Source organism: Chiroxiphia lanceolata, chromosome 2, assembly GCF_009829145.1.
Source record: "Chiroxiphia lanceolata isolate bChiLan1 chromosome 2, bChiLan1.pri, whole genome shotgun sequence".
Classification (NCBI taxonomy): domain Eukaryota; kingdom Metazoa; phylum Chordata; class Aves; order Passeriformes; family Pipridae; genus Chiroxiphia; species Chiroxiphia lanceolata.
The window spans coordinates 77,282,382-77,302,550 of record NC_045638.1 but is presented as its reverse complement, the minus strand read 5'-3'; the positions used below and the strand labels follow the sequence as shown (position 1 = coordinate 77,302,550).

General features: G+C 36.6%; 1 protein-coding gene across 5 annotated transcripts in view; it reads left to right on the top strand.

The window, feature by feature from the left end:
• AASDHPPT (aminoadipate-semialdehyde dehydrogenase-phosphopantetheinyl transferase) overlaps positions 1-19,248 on the top strand; it is a 28,996-nt gene extending 9,748 nt beyond the window's left edge. The window contains exons 3-8 of one of the 5 annotated variants that reach the window (XR_004355174.1): positions 4,627-4,748; positions 5,449-5,610; positions 12,298-12,375; positions 16,452-16,672; positions 18,173-18,217; positions 18,945-19,017. Coding sequence is in view for 4 of the 5 variants with exons in the window: in XM_032678648.1 (XP_032534539.1) it covers positions 4,627-4,748; positions 5,449-5,610; positions 12,298-12,400; positions 18,173-18,217; positions 18,945-19,129 (617 nt within the window). In the remaining variant the exon portion in view is untranslated. Of the gene's footprint in view, positions 1-4,626; positions 4,749-5,448; positions 5,611-12,297; positions 12,401-16,451; positions 16,704-18,172 lie in introns of those variants that run through there. The other 4 variants (XM_032678648.1, XM_032678652.1, XM_032678651.1 and 1 more) reach the window with 4 other exon arrangements.
• Positions 19,249-20,169: the final 921 nt, after the last annotated feature.

Genomic DNA, 20,169 nt, shown 5'->3' with positions numbered 1-20,169 from the left:
CATGTTTACTTTCCAGGCTTAATATTGGATTCTTTTTCCTGTATCACTCCATATTACCCCTCCTCACTCTTCCTGAAATTTTCCCAAGTATTGTGTGCTTTTAATTTAATGAAGAAACTTAACTTTTGGGTTAGATTTTTTTGTTTTTTAATGCATAGAAGGCAATTTTTGAAAGACTACTCAGCTTATATTCTTAGAGATCTAATGTGCTTAAAAGTTTATTAACAGGGAATAATAGGTAAGCAATCGCCTTCACAACTGTGTTAATTTTACATTTAACTTTTCTGAGAACTACTTTCCCAGAACTACTTTCATTTCAGATGTGCATTAGGATGTGATAGGAGTGTGAGGCTTAAGTGTTTGTGGATTAAAGAAATTGAATGAAAATATGATTTGCTCTCAAGGATAAACCTTCTAGCTTGTCTTGTGAATATCAAAGTAATTTGGACACCAGCTGTAGGAGTTGGTCAGAGATTTGCTGTGTGACATTTCTCTGTTGGTTAGTGTTCTCTAAAAAGTAAGTTAATGAGTGTTATGGGAAGGAGGCAGTGCTAAACATTCCAGGGAAAAAGTACTTTTTAAAATTAGGCCACTGAATAGCTAAACCATCCAGTCAATTCTGTCTAATGCAAATGAAAGTACAGGTTTGTATTTCTTAGGCAATTAGATACTGGGAGAAATTTTTGTTGGTTAACTGAATATTATGAAAGGAAGCCGTAGTATGTTTTGGTTACATTTATTAGAGTTCTCTTCAGCAAGATGATCCAATGTAAAAACAAAAACTGCTTCCAGTATTCAGAGCACACATACTCAAGTGTGAAGTTTACAGTAGGTTAGAAAAATGCTTTTAGAATATTAGCTCTTATAATCAAATGCAAAAAAAAAATCCACAACAGTTTGTGTGAAGGTAAGAAAAGAAGTGAATTATAAAAGCATGTACAAATGAAAATGTGTTTTAAAATCAGCAAAGGCAATAAAATTGTGCTCAGCATTTAAAAGAGTTTGTTTCTCAGTTTGTATTGAAAAAAAGCTATGTAGATTTTGAAGAGTTCTGTTTCTTGGCATGGGTAAGTAAGAAGTATTTATTTAGGACATGAGTTTATTTTCTGAAACAAGTTGATAAATAGGAGGTACTTTAGAAATATAAATTTAAAACCAAGTGAATAATTGCTGTACGGGAGTTGTTCCCATTCTTTGAAAGAAAGTTTTTGTAACCTGTGGCAAGTACATTTGAGGCAGTTTTTTTGTTGTTGTTTTGGGGTTTTTTTTTAAATCAAACTAGAAGCAAAATAGCATTTGAGTGGAAACTTTCTGCTGCTTCTAGTTTTGTCTCCATCATACCTGCCAGGTATGATTACATATGACATGGTAAAATTGAGGGGGTTTAGTGAAGGGACCACCAAGGTGATTAGAGGGTTGGGGAACTTGACCTATGTAGAAATGCTGATGGAGCTGTGTTTGTTTGACCTGAGGAGGGGAAAGTTCTTAGGAGGGGAATCTAACCACAGTATGCCTGAAAGGTAACTGTAAAGATGATTTACATAGTTGTCTTCATGAGCATGAACAGTAACAGGGCAAAAGGCAACATCCTCAGGTTGATTCAGGGGGAATTACATCTCTATAGAACAGTTCTTCACCATGAGAACAGTAAAGCACTGGACTAAGTTCCCCAGAGAAGAGGTGAAGTACTCTGATTGACAGGGCCCTGGGTAACCCAGCATAAGGCTCTGGTTTTCAACAGAAGGTCAGACCAGGTGATCTCCGAAGATCTCTTTCAACCTAAATTTTCCTCATAATTCTGTGAATCTTTCTCTGATACTGAAGCGAAGATGGAGAAGTGGACTAGGCAGGCTGCAGTACTGCTTGTAATTTCTGGAGAATAGTAGTCCTAGGTCCTCTAATCTGATCCATTCCTCAGAGCAAAGCAACTGTTTTGCAGTAAGGAGACAGGAGGGGAGTGCACTTAAGGACAAAGTGGTGCCTGAGCTTTTCAGAGGAAGAATATGACAAATGGCTGAAGTGGATGGGAAAGTACTATGTAAGTCTGAACAAAGTGTGAAGAAGGGTAGGTGAACAGTTGAAGAAACCTTTCAAAAAAAGAAGTCAAATAATGAGGGGAAAAAAACCCAGTAGCATATGGGTTTGATATACACTTAGTGTACTAAACAGTTAAAATCTCAAACGTATTCACTATGTGTGATAAAGTTTAGATGGCAGGACTGACAATGCAGGAGCCTTTATATGCCTCTGGGTGCTGAAGGTAGTGTGGATAGTCTTGGATGGTTTTCTCAGATAGTGTGAATAGCCCTGGATTATTGAAAGCAGGAGAGCTCTCTGAAAATGATGAAGGAGGAAAGGTACATCAGGACATTTTGGAATGTTTTATAGTTTGAATCACAAGAAGAGGCTGGAGCCTTACCACTGTTGTCTTACATACTCCAGAAAAGAAGAGAATAGAAAAAAAAAGTGGATTGTTTGGAACAGGTATTAACACAGTTATTTGATTCTAAAATCACAATTACTGAGGCCATGTTACTGAGAACACAGCTGCGTTGAGCAGGACATGTCTCAATGAAGGACCACTGCCTCCCTAAGATCTTGTTGTATGGTGGACTTGCCACTGGCTGCCGCAAGAGAGGAGCCCCGAAGAAAAGATACAAGGACTCCCTGAAACAACATCTCAGCCTTGGCCATATTGATCACCATAACTGGTCTATTCTGGCCTCCAGTCGGGAGGCCTGGAGACACACCATCTGTAACGCTGCTGATGCTTTTCAGAAAGCACGCAGGATCACCCTTGAGGAGAAAAGACAATGCAGAAAGAATCGTGCCTTGCAGAATGTACCTCCTAAGGAGTCTTTCTGCTGTGCCTTTTGCAAACAGACATACCTGTCTTGTATTGGCCTTTTCAGCCACCAACGTGCTTGCAACAAATGTGGGTAGAGCCCTCCCCAAATCTTCATTCGCGAAGCCTGGCCATGATGATGATGATTCTAAAATGGACCATATAAACACAGATGAAAGAAAATACATTTCTCCAAGTTCAACAAATCTTTTTGTGATTTTTCATTGTTTCAGGGAAGTGGGATTGTGTAAGTAGATGGATATGGCATTTGTCTTGGTAATTCATCAAAGCATGCTTAGCACTGTGGTTGCTTTTCTCTCCCCAGAGAGAAAAGTTAGTTCTGCCCTTAGATTGTTCTGAATCATTCCATTAGCTGACTACTGCAACTGTAAACAAAATTTCAGTCTTAAGATGTTTTCTTCACTTTATAAATGCAATTGAGGGCATCTCTGAAATGTCACTGCTATGTCTTGTGTGATATCTGTGTCAGGTAACACTTTGCAATGTGATTTGGAAATTGTGAGAAAACCTGAATGTTCAGATCAATGATTACCGCTGTCAATACCTGTTTTTATTTAGTGCTTAGATATCTATAGAAGGCAACCACTTTATAGAGAAGGGTTAATACCCTTATCTTTGATTTAAGATGGCAAACATTAGCGTAGGGAAAGAAAGTGCCTTGCCAATAGTCAACTCACAGAATTACTGGCACAGGTGTAATTAGAATCTACCCCTTTTTTAAGCCATTATCTAGTGATGGGTTCTTAAAAGTAGCATGGTATTAGGAGGGCTGGCTGTTTTTTAGATTAAATATGACTATTTTTTTTAATAAGAAAATTGAAACAAATTTTTGATAAGTTATGCAATAAGTGGAACTGTCTCTATCCAGACTTTTATTATCCCTACTAAAGAAAATAGATTGTTTTCTGCCATTGTCTCTTTAGCCAACAGTAAGCCCAATTGGACAGATTGCATGGTATGCTAATTAATATAGGCTCTTGGGTGACTAGCCAAGCATGTAATGAGGTCCATAACTCCCAGTGTATTATAGAAATGCCATTGATCAACATAACCACACATTCTGTAGTGTCTTCTACACTAGGGGGGAAAAGTGAGATAGCCCCTGAGGAAGCTTAAATTTAATCTAAGGGATTTGAAGGTTTAGTGGTTTGAGGCTGGGTTTTTTAGGGGGGATTTTTCTTTTTCCTTGGTATATATCTTACTGTTATTATGGCCACCCCTCTACCCCCATTTTCCTTGCAGAATAAATCCAATCCAAAAGGCTTAATATGGATGTGATGACTTTGGGAGACTGTATTCTACAAGTGCTTAAAAAAGGGTTTCTTTTGTATCACAGCATCCTAGGGCAGAAGGCAGAATTGATGAATTTTGACAAACAGCATGCTGTTTTATAAAATATTACTAGATCAAGCTGTGATATGCCAGAGACTGTATATACTACTTTTGTAGCTAATATAATATTTTTATATATATGTAAAATCAGAACAGGTAAAATACTTTACTTCTTAGAGAATGCTGGAAATACATAATTTCACATTTTTATACAGCAGTTCTGCTACTGAAATGGGTTTTTTTCGTACTATGTCCTGAAACATCATCAGCTTGCTGCTTTGAGGCTATATAAATTCAAGTTGTAGAGCAGAGTTGGTTCATAAATTTTTTCTTATGAGTTTTTTCTACTGCAATAACAAGAGGTAATCCATTTGCTTATTATTGCTACTCTATTAAAATTTCTGTAAATATTTCTGTCTAATTTATAGGTAGTAGCTCAGTTCCAAATTTCTTTCACATCATGAAGCGACAGTTTACTGAGACAGAGTGGGATGTAATCAAGTCTATGAGTAATGAATGGATGCAGCTGGATATGTTTTATCGGCATTGGGTAATACTTTTTTCCCTATTTATACTCTGCAAACATGCACATTTTTTTGATATAATTTATTATTTTCATCGTAGTAAAAATGTTACTTTTTATAGTTGCATAGAATCATAAAATGGTTTAGGTTGGAAAAGACCTCTAAGATCATCAAATCCACTGCTAAACCATGTCCCTAAATACCACCTCTACCCATCTTTTAAAGAACTCCAGGGATGATGACTCAACCACTTCTCTGAGCATCCTGTCCCAGTGCTTCAAAACCTATTCAGGGAAGAAGATTTTCCTAATATCCAATCTAAGTCTCCTGGTGCTACTTGATACCATTTCATGTGAAGATAAAAATAATTTTGATATTTTAATGATTTTTTTTTAATATCAGAATAACTTTGATAACCGTAGTACAGCTGACATTTCTAGGATTTATTACTAGTTTTAAACACAAAGCTAGAACAAGGTAGACTGTTCATATCTGTATGTACCACTGGATAATTCCAGTTTCATGTTTATTGTAATGCAGAAAGTTAGGCTGGGTATTAACAATGTTGATAACTTTTTCTCTTGATAATTGCATCAGTCTGCCCTCACATTTAGAGTAGTATAAGTCTTAAATTTATTTTGTCTACCATTTGTAGTCAGATGTAATGTTTATAGAACAGTTTGAAAACAACCATTATGAATAAAATACACTTATTGTGTCTTTTAGGCCTTAAAGGAAAGCTTCTTAAAGGCTATTGGAGTTGGAATTGGCTTTAACTTGCAAAGAATTGAGTTTAATGTATCCCCATTGCAGCTGGAAGTAGGACAGGTGTATAAGGAGACAAAAATGCTTCTGGATGGAGAAAAAGAAGAGGAGTGGACATTTGAGGTAAGAAGTACGTTTTCACTAGTGATAAACAGTCTTGACTCCCTGTGGTTCCATTGCATATTTGATTTTTTTTTTTTAGTTGCCACTTCACACCTTTACTCTCTGTAAACCCAGTGAGCGTGTATCAGTCAAAACTTAGGTTATAAAACTGCAGCAATTTAAGGTATTTTTAATGACTGCAAAAACACCCCATAGATATATTCATTGTAATAGGTTTTTATTTTTCCTGTTCCTGGAATATGTTTCTTGCACTCTATGAAATTCATTCTAGGGTCTGCAGGAAATCCACTGAAACATATTCAGACCTATCTTCTTGAACAGTGTCTAAGACTTTAAAGGTCTTCATCAGTTGGTCTAGAATAGGCCTAGTGATTAAGCAACTCCATTAGTGTTTAGGTTAGATGTTTGAAATGGAGGAGGTGTCTTCAGTTCCACTGGGTTCTTATTTCTTGTCCCTACAAAAATGTGTTTTTGTGAACTTGAAGTAGGTGCTGTCTGTGGGAGTGGACAGATGAAAAAACTTACTTTTGCGTAATTGGAACATCAGTTTGGGTTCAGTCTTCTGTCTGAGTGTTGGGGTTTGGGCTTTTGTTTTTCTTCTTCAAAGTTATTGAGGCTTATCACTAAAACATTTATCCTGTTAGATTTGATAGGAAATTACTGGTATAATCTAAGGTAGTTTAAAGGATATATAGAGAAACAACTGATAGGGTCATAGTTTAGTGCTGGACATGGCAGTGCTGGGTTAACAGTTGGACTTGCTGATCTTAAAGGTATTTTCCAGCCTAAATGATTCTGATTCTATACAATGACCTCAAATTATTTAATTACCCTAAGAAACCGAGCTTTAAAAACAATTCACAATGCCATTTCTCTATGTCCCAGAGGCATGTTCATTTAACCGCTTCAAGGAGGAAATGGAAAAAACAGAAAGTGCACTTTTCAGCAAGAGTATTCAGTTTCAAATACACATTTACATTTTGAAAATATGTATGTTGTTGGAGACAACTGTTCCAGTAGAGCTGTCTAAATGATAGATTTCTTCTGTACACTTGTTTTGTTTAGTATACAAACTACGTGTACCCTATGCATGTGGTATAAAAGAATGAATGTGCCAGTAATGTTTAACTTGTACTCCAGGTTTATCTCTTCACAGCTCATTCCATTCAGCATTCCAATCCGCTTTGGGGTTTGCATTATTTTACAAGTCTATCCATACTAAATCAGCCCTCTTACTCAATTTCTATATAGTATGGCAATATCAGTATGTCATGAAATTCACTAGTTGGAATTATATACTGGGAAAAGAAAATCTTGGGAAAGACTGTGACACATCTTGTACTAGAATGCTTTCTGTATTATTGCGGTGTAGCTCTTTAGGTTGATTTCTAGAACTCCTAATTTTGGTCTTTGACAACATGCCTGTGGTTGATTGACTCAAATAGCATGATGATGATGCAGATAGCTCCCTGTAATACTTAAATGCTTTCTAATTATTTGATTTTTCCTTAGTACTTAGTAATTACTGCTGGAAGATTCATATAACTTTTGTTTGAGGAATGTCTCCACTTCTACACTTGCCCTCCTGCTTCCCAAGAGCAAAGCCTTATAATGAGGCAAATTATAGTGTTTCAGAGAAAGGGCTTAATTTCAAGTTTCATTTAAATACAAGCTCAATTGGGATGTGATTTTATTTAAATATCAACATTTATTAAAATGAAAAAAAAAAAAATCAGTTTCGAATCCCCAGCCTAAAATTAAGCATCACTTTACTTTTTTGTCTTTTCTCAAGTTTCTTTTAATGTTGTGTCCATTTTCTTACTCAGAAAAAAGTCCTTTTCTGATTCTCTATTTGCCCTTGAGCCAGATTCTTGAAATAACTTGTTAATCGAAAACACTAAGTTTTGAGAAATCTGAGAGTCACCAAGGAACAGACATTAAGAGTCACTTGTAAGATTGCATATTACTGATACAGTATTTTCATTGGGTTCCCTCTTGTACTGAGTTTGCTTGAGGGAGCTTTTCTATCAAATAAAAAAAAATAGTGATGTCACTTTTACTTTTCAGATCTGCCTATATCTTTATGATAGGAGATGATCAAAGAGAGCTAGACACTGTTTAAAATTAAAATTTTTCCATGTTTTGGATTGTCTCTTTTCAGTTTTAGACAATCTGATTTACCAAAAACGGAAGGGAGAAACAAAGGGGATTTTATCCATTTAAATTACACAATATATTCTGAAATCTCCTTCAGAAAGTATTATATGGTTTGAAGCTGGCTCCCTGCCAAGTCTCCAAACCTCACCACAAGAAGTCCCCCCGCAAACCTCAAGGAGAAGAGGAAAAAAAACAAGAGAACCGAATTGAGAGACAGCTAAAGCAATATATATAAATATATTTACACTTATATTACAGTTATATATAATTGAAATATATGTACAATTTCAAAAGGAAAAGGGAAGGGAGAAGGGAAAAAAGAACACAAACAAAATAAAATATACACAATCAATAGCCCAAGATCTAGCAACTAAAAGAATTAGCAAAAGAATATCTTACTACTCTCCTTGATGGAATGATTTACCTTTAGGCACTTGTTTGCAAACAGTACTCTAGAGATTGCTACGCAGATTCCCTTCAAAACTGTTTCGGAAGGAGTAGGAGAAAAAATACTGTAAAATTTCATTTTGTAACATCAGTTTAGTTTTAAGATATGTCTACTATGTGTATTAAATATGCTTTAATCATATAGACAGTGTATGCTTTCCTCATTTTAAAAAGGTGAATTTTTTTAGCAATAATTAAAAGATAACTAGCCCAGTGAAGAGTGATAACAGTATTTGTGTCAGGGTTTTAATTTAGGATGGAGTCATTATGATGATGATGGTTATAATGGGTAATTCTGTATGCTCCATTTATTTCCACTGAAAAAAAATAAAGATTTGTCCTGGTTTCATCTCAAATAGAGTTAATTTTATTCCTAGTAGCCAGCATAGTACTGTGTTTTGAATTTAGGATGAGAACAGTGTTGATAACACACTGACACACTAAGTCAAGAACTCTTTAGTTCCTCATAATGCTCTGCCAGTGAGGAGGCTCTGTGGTGTTAGCTGCCTGCTGGGTTAAACCACGACAAGAATGAAGTAGTAGTTAATTTCAGTAAACGTGAAAGAAATTGATTGAAAACAATTATGACAAGTTTTATAATTTAAAGATATAAACATAAATTTTGTATATATATATATATATATATATATATATATGTCTTATATGTGGAAACATATACTGACACAGGAACAGGTTGCCCAGAGGAGTTATGGATGTCCCATCCCTAAAAGTGTTTAAGGCCAGGTTGAATGGGACCCTGAGCAACCTGGTCTAGTGGAAGGTGTCCCTGCCCATGGCATGGGTGTTGGAGCGAGATGATCTTTAAAGTCCCTTCCAATGTAAGACATTCTGTGGAAAAAAAAATAAAAATCCTAATTACTGAGTCGCAAATGTTAAATGTATTCGTGACTCTTTCCATCCCAGTTGTGTACAGTTGTTAAGGAAGAATGACTGGAGAGCATTTTCAGAAATCTATATTGAAGAAGAATCTTAAATGAGATACAAAACATTTCTGTTTTGGTACCTACCTCAATTTTGGATACAACTAGCTTATGAAGGAAGCACACATTTTATCCTAAATCTTGCTCTGGGATTAAGAGTCGCTTGGCATCACTGCTGCTTCACAAATAATTGTTTGCATTTTTTCACAACAAATATTTGCTTGGTTTGTTTATATGCAAATACATTACTTCCAGAACATGAATTTCAAAGAGAGATTACCTGGGTCAATTTGAAACATATTTAGTAATTGCTAGTGTGCAACTGTAGTTAGCATCTTTCACCTTCAGTAAGAGAAATTAATCCTGTTGCATTATCAGGAATAAATAGGAATAGAAAGTTTTATTTCTAAGACTAGCTAATCCGCCTGGATTCACGCAGCTATCAGTTCTGCTGTCTGGGAAGGTACAGTTTCCTCATAAGCTGTCTGTTGTTGAGTGAATTCATAATGATTTGAATCCCAGACACATCATTCCACCAAGTCTTTGAAATGAGATCATTATAAGTCTCGGTTGCCTGTAGCTTGAACAGCTCTAGTAACACTTTTGTTCTGTGCAGATAAAAACAATTTTTCCTCCATTATATGTTTTCTGGTTTATAGAGAGGAATCTTAACAAAACGAACTCTCTACCTCGAAGGAATTCTGTACGATTGTCCTCTTTTTGTTTTCTCATCTATTTCCATTTAAGATATTAATTTTATAAGCTGGTATAGCAATATCTCCAGGGAGGCAAGCTGATCTGCTGTTTCAGTATGTTTCATTAACTCTGTAGCTTAAGGTTTTTGCTGGCCACTAGTAGACACATGAAGGACATGGTTTATTGTGTTCTACTGCAAGGTGCTGAAAATTCTTTCATGACCACAGAGGATACGGGAAATAAATGAGCTGGAACCTTTTAAATTCACTGTTCATTGAGCAGGGTCTCTTCAGGGAATGGTCTGTCTAAAGAGTCACTGCCTGTTAAACACAGTTTTGAACTGAGAAAACATTATTAACAATGTGTAAAATACTATCTATAATATGTTTTTAGTTACTTAAATAAGAAGTAATACGTAAGTTGACTTCACAAAAGGAAAATTCAGTGTGTGTAACTTAAAGCCATAACACAGTTGTTTGTAGACTTCTGACTACAGGTGTAAGCCAGTGCTGAATGTGCTGTACTGTATCCTCTGTTCTGATCTGTCTTTAACCTCTTGAACAAGAAAAAAAGAAAAAAAATTGAAAGAAGGGGGGAAATGAAATGATAAAAAGCCCAATGTAGTAATTTTTCCATCTAGACAAACACAAAACACTACTAGCCTAGAACTATATAAATGATTTAGGAACACCTGACTAAGCATCTAATTTTCATAGTCTTTTTTATTTTCGATGAAGTTACAGAAATGCGCACACTGTGTATGAATGGTTATATTTCATCAAACCTCCAAAGTAGCATTCTTTATTTTCATTTATTTTCAGTTTTGTTCCCTAGTAAAGGAACGGAAAACCCAGTAAAATACTTCATAGTGAATACATCTGTAGCTCTTGCAGTCATGGGAAATACTGCTTATGCTGTAGGTTTGGTAGTGTTTCTTGTGATCACTAAACATTTTTCCTAATCTAGACAGAATTGAAACAGTCATTTTCTTACTAGCACTTTGCAGGAAGGTAAAACAACATGAGCTCAATGTTTTGTGTTCAAGTATGTGAGGGTTAAAAAGTTCACAGCTAAAGCTGTCAAACAGGCACAGTTTTGGTGCTGAAGAGATCAAAGTAAAAACACAGCTCTACTTCCTCACCACCACCTCTCTGCCAAGGCTCCCATGTTTGCCAGAACAGTCTCCCAACTTTGCAGCTGTACTGCTGCTACACATGACTGGAGCAGCTGCTGTCTTGGCTGAGCTGGGCTGAGTAGATTTGAGCTGAGTATCTTGGCACTTTTTTATATATGGGGCTGTTTGGGAATCATGGAAATGGTATCCTGGCAACTGAAATATTAGAAATTTCTATATAGTAGTTGAACTGTAGAGAAGCCTAATGCAGACTGACAGCATTGTTTTAAAAGACATTTTACTTAGATTAAAAGGGGAAAAAACAGGGCAACCAACAACCTGTCAGAGGAAATAGGAGGACATCATGATATGTGCTTTATATTATAATATAGTGCAGGTAGAATGTTTCCCAAGGAAGCCAAAACTGGCAATTCAGTCTTACATCCCAGGAGAATATTTCAATGACTAGCTGATTTTCAGATTAATGGCGATATCTAAATCGTTCACTTTTCTAGGTAAAATTCTTGTTATTCTTGATTTCTGTCTTAGAAAGTCTGTGAAGAAATTATTTGAAAACTTTTGGATAAAAGAGCAAGGAAAATTTTATTTCCTCCCCTTACATATTTTTAAAAAAGCCACTGGAATTATGATGACTATAAAATAAGCATTATTCAGTAAGAGTATATAAAAGGGTTTGGGGTTTTTTTTTCTGAAATTATTTGTTTAGGGTGAATTCTTAGCCTTTGTTAGAGGAAAACACTTTCAAGTAAAACTATTAAGTAAGTAAAAACTCTATCACTAAATATATAGTTTGGTATCTAAAAATGTTGAGAAAAACTGATTTGTATTTACACATATCAGTGCTCAGACTGTGTGCCAGGAATTTAAAATTGTGCTCTTACCTGCTGTCTGAAGCCAAGAGTAAGAGAGTCATTGGTTTAAGTTTACAGTTAAATCGTTGTTTTTCAGAATACCTTCCAGGAGTTCAGTTCATCTCATTGGAAAATGGATAGCTAAGATGGGTTATATGGTTTGTCACTTAGAAGGGACCAGTAAAGGAATGCTCAGGTCACAAACTTGAATATAAATATCTACAAATGGGTGAGGTGATGGTAACCTATAGTAACCAGTTCAGCCCTGCTAACTTTTTAATGTATTAGCATCACTGAGCTCTCCAACAAGACTGGTAAAAACTACTATTGTTTTTTGAATGTTTTTATTTTAAATTATGGTCTGCTATTGTTCTGAACCATGATCTAAACATTTATATAGTCTTTGCTGAAAACAGAGTAAAGAAAATGCATTTCCATTGCCGTTTTTTATCTTTACTAGGAAACCCGGTTTGATGACCATCATCATGTTGCAGTGGCACTCGGGAAACAGACGGGATTTGTGCAAAAGGATTCTGATGTAAGAAATTATGAAACAGTTTCAGGTCTTGTTAATCATCTGAACATAAACTTATTCTTATGCTGTAGCTAAAAATGTGTTATCTCAGATTTAGGGCCAAGGAAAATGCTTATCTTAAGCACAGTTTTAACCAGAACCAAGCGGTATTACTGAGCTGTTTCCTGTAGTTATGTTGTGTCTATTTCAGGAAGGAGAAATGCTTTCAGAGGACAGCAACAGACAATGTCATATCTGGAATGCAGTGATCAGTGTATTCATTCAAGAGAAGATTAAGTGATTTTTGTCACAGTCTGCTAGTACTCATGTGGGAAAGATGGTCTTCACAGAGGAAAATGGAGACAGTGAACCAATCTGAACTTGCTAAACTTGTATGACACCTCACCAAGCTGATTTTAATGGGGGACTGTCAGTGCGTGTATCCCGGAGCAGATCCATTGCTCAAACACCATTATGACAAGATAACCCTTGAGACAAGCAACAACAACCAACAGATGTTAGTCAGCAGTGTTAGTCTTCATTCCAACAGCAGTGTTAGTCTTCATTCCATGTGATGTCTATTGAGAGAAGGAACAAAGCTACTTAAAAGCTTTTCAGGATTTTCTGTGCAATTTAGCAAAGATCTCAGTCATAAAAGAGCAATAAAAGTCAAAATTAAGGGAGAGACAGACTGGCAAGTTGTAGCTGAAATAGCCAGACAATCAGAAAAGAAAAGTGTGACAAATTACCAGACTTTTTCTGTGGTGTTTTAGTTGCTCACAAGAAAATGGGTTAGTTGTTTTCTGTTATTTAGATACAAAGGTTCTACCAGGAACTAGAAAAAACGTAGTGTAGGAATGGATAAAAGTATAAAAGTGGTAATGCACACATCTGTCATGGTAATAAAGTCTGTCTGTGTTCATGAATAACACAAAGAGGCAGACCTTTTAACTAGTATTGGGTAGGTTAAAAAGAAAAAAGAGGTATAAACTGCCTTTGTGGTTTTACTGTGTTAAATCAGTGTACAAATACTATTTTAAGAAAATACATTCATTCTGCTAGACAGGACGTATTTAAGTTCCCAGTAGGATGGCATATCATTCTTCTGACAGGAATACTGATAGATGCAGTCTGAGATGAAAAGAAGATAGCCATTATTTATAAAGACAGCTACCTAAGTATTCTACAAAAATCCAGGATTTTTAAGTGTTGACCTTCATCACCACTGTCACATACCTTGAAGTTATCATAGGAAGAATAGTAATGATATCAAGAATTATGATGAAAAATCTTTGAATCAAGAGAAGTCTCAAAGGCGTACTTGTCCACTGACTAAATTTCTGATGGCCTGAATTTCATTATCTCAGTTCACTGAAAAAAGGTCGTTTTAAGCAGGACTACTGAGCATCCTATGACTCCCCAAGATAAAAATTAAGTGAAAATTTATATACTATTGCATTGTACCTTTTTAGGCCTCCTTCTAACAGGAACATGAAGGAAATGAATATTACCTTCTCTCTATGTAACAGAACTGTAAAAAATGATTTTGTTTTAAATGTCTTGCTAGATGTGTTGAGAGAAAAAGTTGTTCATCCTTGTTAAATACGTGCAATTGTTCCAGGATGTCAGTGTTTGAGTTTGTTCCCCCCCTGCATTCACAGGAATAATTCATTATGTCCTGTTTGCAGAACATGTACGTTCAACTTTCTTCCTGTACTGATAGCAAGTACCTACAATTCGCAGGAAAGACCAGTTGTTACATTAATGTCCTATAGTGAAAAATCTCTAGTGTCAAGAATCTTTACAAAGTGTCTGGTAGTGACTGCTATATGCTTTAAGAAACAGAACATGTATCTGCACTGTTTACTGAGATCTAGACAGTTAATCTGTGGCAAATCTCAATGAAAGAGGGCTGAATTTATTACTCTTTATAATTCCTATGTCTGGTAGTGACTGCTATATGCTTTAAGAAACAGAACATGTATCTGCACTGTTTACTGAGATCTAGACAGTTAATCTGTGGCAAATCTCAATGAAAGAGGGCTGAATTTATTACTCTTTATAATTCCTATGTAGGCTATAAAATATCTTTTTGTCTGTCGCTTGCTAAATTTCACAAGATTTGAGATGAATTCAGTCAGAACACACTTGCCTTCAGACAAGCATGAGCTGAAGTTCAAACTAGATCTGTTAACATCATCTTAGCTCTGAGCCTTAGTTCATGTTTGCTATGCATCTGTGATGTCACTTGCATGGCTCTAGGCACAGTTCCTTCAGCTTTACCTCATCTCCAAAATGTCAGATGAACAGGAATGTCTCAACACTATGTCATTTGTGTAAGGACATAAAGTGACAGCCAGCTCAGTAACTTCTGGTTTCAGTCTGTATTGACAACTTAGAGTTTTTCTGTGCTGTAACAACAAGCAAAACCCATTTTGTTGTCTCTGCATTTATTCCTAGCAGTAGCTTACTGCTCAAACACTGAAATGGAGAGTAGACCTTTTTTGCTCTTTTACCTGTTTACTGACCCACCTTCATTGATGTGACAGAAAGGGACAACAAAATCCTCAAAATAGACCTTAGATGGGATCATCTGCAGCACTGGTACACGAGCAAGAAGAGGCCTGCAAAGTACAATTATGAACAAATTCCCCAACCTTTCTCCAGGAACTCAACATGCTGGGGTCCCTTTACGGTGCCTGTACACTAGTCCAAACAGTATGAGGAATAAAGTATCATCTCTGGAAAGGTGGCAGAGCAGCTAATTCTGGAAACCAGTTCCGGACACAGCAAGGACAAAGAAATCATGAGGACTGGTCAGCATAGCTTCACCAGGAGAAAGTCGTGGTTAGTAAACTTCTGCAATGAAATGACCGGCCTGATAGGTGAGGAGAGAGCAGTGGATATTGTCTACCTGTGTTTCAGTACTTTCTACCTCTGGCACTGTCTCTCAGAAGATCCTCCTGGAGTAAATGTTGGTATGTGTACTGGGTGAGCAGGCAGTAGGTGTATTGAAAACGGGCTGAACAGTTGGGGCCATAATGATAGTGGTAGAAGGTGTGGTTGGAGGCCAATAACTAACCCAGTGATCAAAACTGGGTCCAATCCCATTTAACATCTTCATTAATGAAACTGGATGATGGTGCAGTGCTTCCTCAGCAGGTTTGCTGGTGTCACCAAATGGGGACGAGTGGCTGATACGCCAGTGGGTCATACTGCCACACCAGAGGGACTTGGATAGGCTTAGGCTGCATCAGACATGAGTCAGTTTGTGTGATGTACAGAGTACTCCCACTGCAGAGGAGCCCTGCTAAATTTTATCAAATATTAAACATTAAGAATATGTTGTTTGAGCAAATGCCAATTTAGAAGAATCAACCGTATTTATGTTGGATTCATGCAAGCTGTACTATTTACCCTGCTGTCTGGGAACAACTTCACTTGGAGAAGGCATATACAGCAGGCTGCACAGTAACATGTGCTCAAAAAAAACCCTAGATCTTTTTTTCTTTGAAACATGATTTTTCTCGGAGTGATGAAACTAACATGGAAACCATGACACTCATCTCCAATATCTCGGTCTGCATTTAATGTGGATTTAACATGGGGAATGGCGGGTCGGTTGTGACTGCTTTAGTTCTTAAGTAGCGTTTGAGTTTGAGAGGCATGCACAACCATGAGGATTACTGGTATTAAAAGGAGTATGAATAGGCACACCTCTAGTGGAATGAATCCTCATGTAATTGTCTCAAATAATCATATCTGGTGGAGAATGAAGTACAATCTGTTTGATGGTGATCTTTGTCTTTCTTTTTTACTGGACTTAAACACTCTGTTGTACTCACAGCGTTCTATAGCCCTCGTTCTGTCAGTTTTGTGAACTTGATTGTGAAGGAAAAACTTGATTTTTCTATGTGGCCTGTCAAATGCTTCTATTAGTTAACGCTAGCCTAAATTAGGGGCAGTGACACTAATCTCAAATGCAGAATATTTCCTTTCTTCTTCAGTAAGCAGTGTGTAATTTAAATTGGACAGAGAATTTTACAGGAAGGAAATTAATGCTTATTGATTCGTGTTATGCTAATATGTTTCTCCTTTAGGTACGTTCCATGGAGCCTAACCCACCACAGTTTACGTTACTGACTTTTGAAGATTTAGTGGCATCTGGTATTCCAGTTGCACCTGAGGATTCTGCATATTGGGACAATTTTTGTTCAAAGCAGGAGAGTCCAGTGCAACAGAGTTCACATTCAAGATAAGAATGCTTATAAGAGAAAGAAAATTGTTGAAGATTTTGTACTGTTATTCTACATAATTCCAAGTATGGGAATAAGTGCATGTATGTAGATGAAGTGTGGTTTTCATCATTTAAATTAACAACCTGATTTTCACCTTTTCAAAATTGATGCTTTATCAGAATCTTAAGGAAGATACAAGTTTCCTTGCTTAAGGAATTCTGAGTGAAAAGCCTAAGCTGGCCACATGCTTTTTTGCAGCTCCTTGACGGTGGCTCTCACACTTTGATAAATATCCATGCTAGGAACAGAAAGCAGACCTACAATAATGTTGTTCATTAGTCAACAAGTGTTTTGTATATAAAAATGTGTTTCCATACTTCATTTGTGCTGAAGCTTAAATTATGATACTGCTTTTTCTCTTATAAATATAATGGGTTTATTCTCAGATGAATGAATAAAACCAGAAAACTGGTACAAATGAACTGCAAATATGGGGTGAGATGAATAGAGAAATTTCAGATCTAGATTTCTGGGGATAAAGGAATAAATTTCATATTAGAGATTAGTTATTTCTGCATATAATCAGTGTCTCCAACCAGAATTTTTCTGTCATTGTATTAAAAGTATTAATGAAATTATTTATAATACCGTGCTTGCATCCAAGGAGAGGACAAACCAATTTTATTAAATTAGAAAATTGCACTTGGTTTGCTTGCCAGGAATATGATAGTTTTCAGAACTGTATCTAAATAGAAATGTTACAAAACCAAAGGTGTTTGTTTTGGTTAGTTTTCCATGAAGTAAAATCAATAGTTTCCAGTGATTCAGACAGAATCATGTAGAAGATTGCAGTTACTCACATTATGATTTTTTCCAAGTCTTTAATTTACACCGAACTGTTTGAAAAGTAAGACTAATCTCCTTTTTAATCTTAGATAGCAATGAGATTGGTTGATGGGAATGACTTGTGAAAAGCCACTTGAGTCATGTTGTTTCATGCAGTGCAAATGGACAGAATTGTTACACTTCCTTTTACTGCTGTGAGAAAGAGCAGCTGGATAGTTGTGGAATTACCAGCTAAAAGCATGCTACTAAAAGACAAGCAGGACATTCCGACTGCTTATGAATATGAATGATCCTTCTTGAAGTCATCAGAAATTTTCCTGGGCATCTGTGGTGTGGAGGCATATCTTGAAACAAGTGCTGTTTGTGTGTACAGATAAATTAATCTCACAGTTCTAAGATTAATGTTTGGGGTTTTTTTGTATTTCACCATCACACTTTTCACTGTTATAAGCATAATTGAGCCCTATATCCAGACATGGCCATAACACTGACTTCCTTGCATTTCCTCACAATACGGTCTTAATGGCTACAGAGTTCCTCTGCTGTTTTAGAAATACTGGTCCAGCACAGCTCCAGCTTCTCGCACTAGTTCAGGTTCTTGGCCCTGTCCAGTGCAGGTGAGCTGACCTTCGCTGTCTCCCATCATTCTCCTGCAAGAAGTGTACCAGTTACATGTAGAAGCTTTCAGGCCTTTATGTTCTCCAGAGCTCCATTCCTTCATCTGTTTTGTTTTCTAGATACTGTCCTTGGCATGACCATACTACATACCTGGGTCCTAGAGAGTAAGAAGCTGCAAAATCGCAAGCTCTGCGCTACATGAGCCTTTTCCAGCAGGGTCTTGGCTAGGTAGTCTTTTTCACTGTGGAACAGGATTGCCCAGCCTTCCTGTTTCTCAAAGTAGAGATTTAGATCAGATCTGCTGGCCTAGACTGTGTATCAACCCACTGTTTTCTGAGAAGAACTTGTTGATGGTCTCTGATCTAAAAATAGTTTTAAAAGTTTTGGTCTTCAGTGAAAAGGCTGTCCAAAGGGAATAAATGTGGTTTAGTTTGGACCCTGAGATTAGTTCAGTCTGGTTAGAACATGGTGCTGACAACACCATGGTTGCGGGTTCAGTCCCTGCTGTACAGGCCATTCACTCTATGATCCTACTGAGAATATTGTGTGCCTCTGTGATTATATTACCGTGTTCAGACCTTTTTGTATCTTGCATCAAAATTGTCAGTGTGGATTAGGAACTTCAGGGGGCAAAACTGTGTTCAAGACAATTTGCAGTGATGTGACAAGAGACCGGTGCCGTTTGATATGAAAATCTGTAACTTTGAAAAGTGGATCATGAGAATTCACTCCTAGCCTTTTACAGAATCTGTAAACTTACACAAGATGCATATTGTTACTACCTTATGGGATCAAATGCACTGATGTGCTGTCTTAGACAAGAAATCATAGATGCTGCAACAGAAGTAGTGTATATATGATTGTAATATACATATTTTTGGTAAAATCCAGGCAACAGCTCAACTTTAAACAACCATCTTGACCCAAGACACTGCAATAAAGCAATGATCTGCAAAGAAGATAGAAAGGAAAAGATAGTTATACAAGTCAGAATAGACTGCCTCTTCGTTGGAGCTTTACAAGATTATGGTACTGCATTTAACAAAGAAGATGAGTGGTTCTCGGTTCAGAATTGATACAACCAAGTCTAAAAGAGCCTGTACTCCTTAACTGCCTGTCCTCCTTAACTGCTGGCTAATTCTGCAGGTGTCTAGACATCGTGATACATGCTTCATTATCCTCCAGAATACAGATAGTTTGGGAATAAATTCTGAATTCTCAAGAGAGAAAACAATTCAAAAATGTTTTGTTTTTTCTTCAAAAAGTCACTTTTTGTAAGATATTATATTCTTGTGGTGTACATGCAGTTTTCTATGACCAGATGCTAAATATGAATCCTGTTTCTTCTAAGATTGAGTATAGTTTCTTTACTGAAATAAAAAGTGGGTTATTTTGTGTTTGTGTTGTCTATTTGTGGTTATGTTTTTTTATCTTGCTGTTATTTAGATCCAGACATAGGGGAGATTACTGAAACACTTGTCTTGCAGTCCTTTGCTATTTTGGAAACAATTCATAGGACAAAACTGTATATTCTTAATAACATCCTTTGGATGAATCATGATTCAGAGGTCTGGATTAGCTGTCCACTCCTTGGCTCCTACAATTTTAATTCCATAACATGCAACGCAGTTTCTTGGCATAACTCTGACAGAATTCTATGTTGGAGTGAGTATCTCATCATTTGGTCAAAATTGCAGTAGTGTGAAGCTTAATGCTCGTAAGGAAGATACACATTTTCAAGTACAAGGCTACAGTGCTGCACAGTGTTGCTTACACGTGTAAGGAGATACCTGAAGATTTGGTTTTTAATTATGACGTAGAACACAAAGGTTCTTTAGGTTGTAGTAGGAGCTTCACACAGAAAAAGAACTTTTACTTGCACAGTGATGTAAACAGGAAGAAAATGGGTATTTCAGCTGAAATGCATGTTTTGTTCTCCAACATGTAGAGTACTTAAAAGGTTGGCCAAACTTCCTTTTTAGAAACATCCTAGGGATTTAGGTGTGCCTGTTGACATCTGGAGCAGGCTTTGGGCGGAAAGCTAACACCAAGACTCCCAGCAGATGCAATTCCAGACCTATAGGCAGTGCCAGAACTTAGACAGATGGAGCTTTGG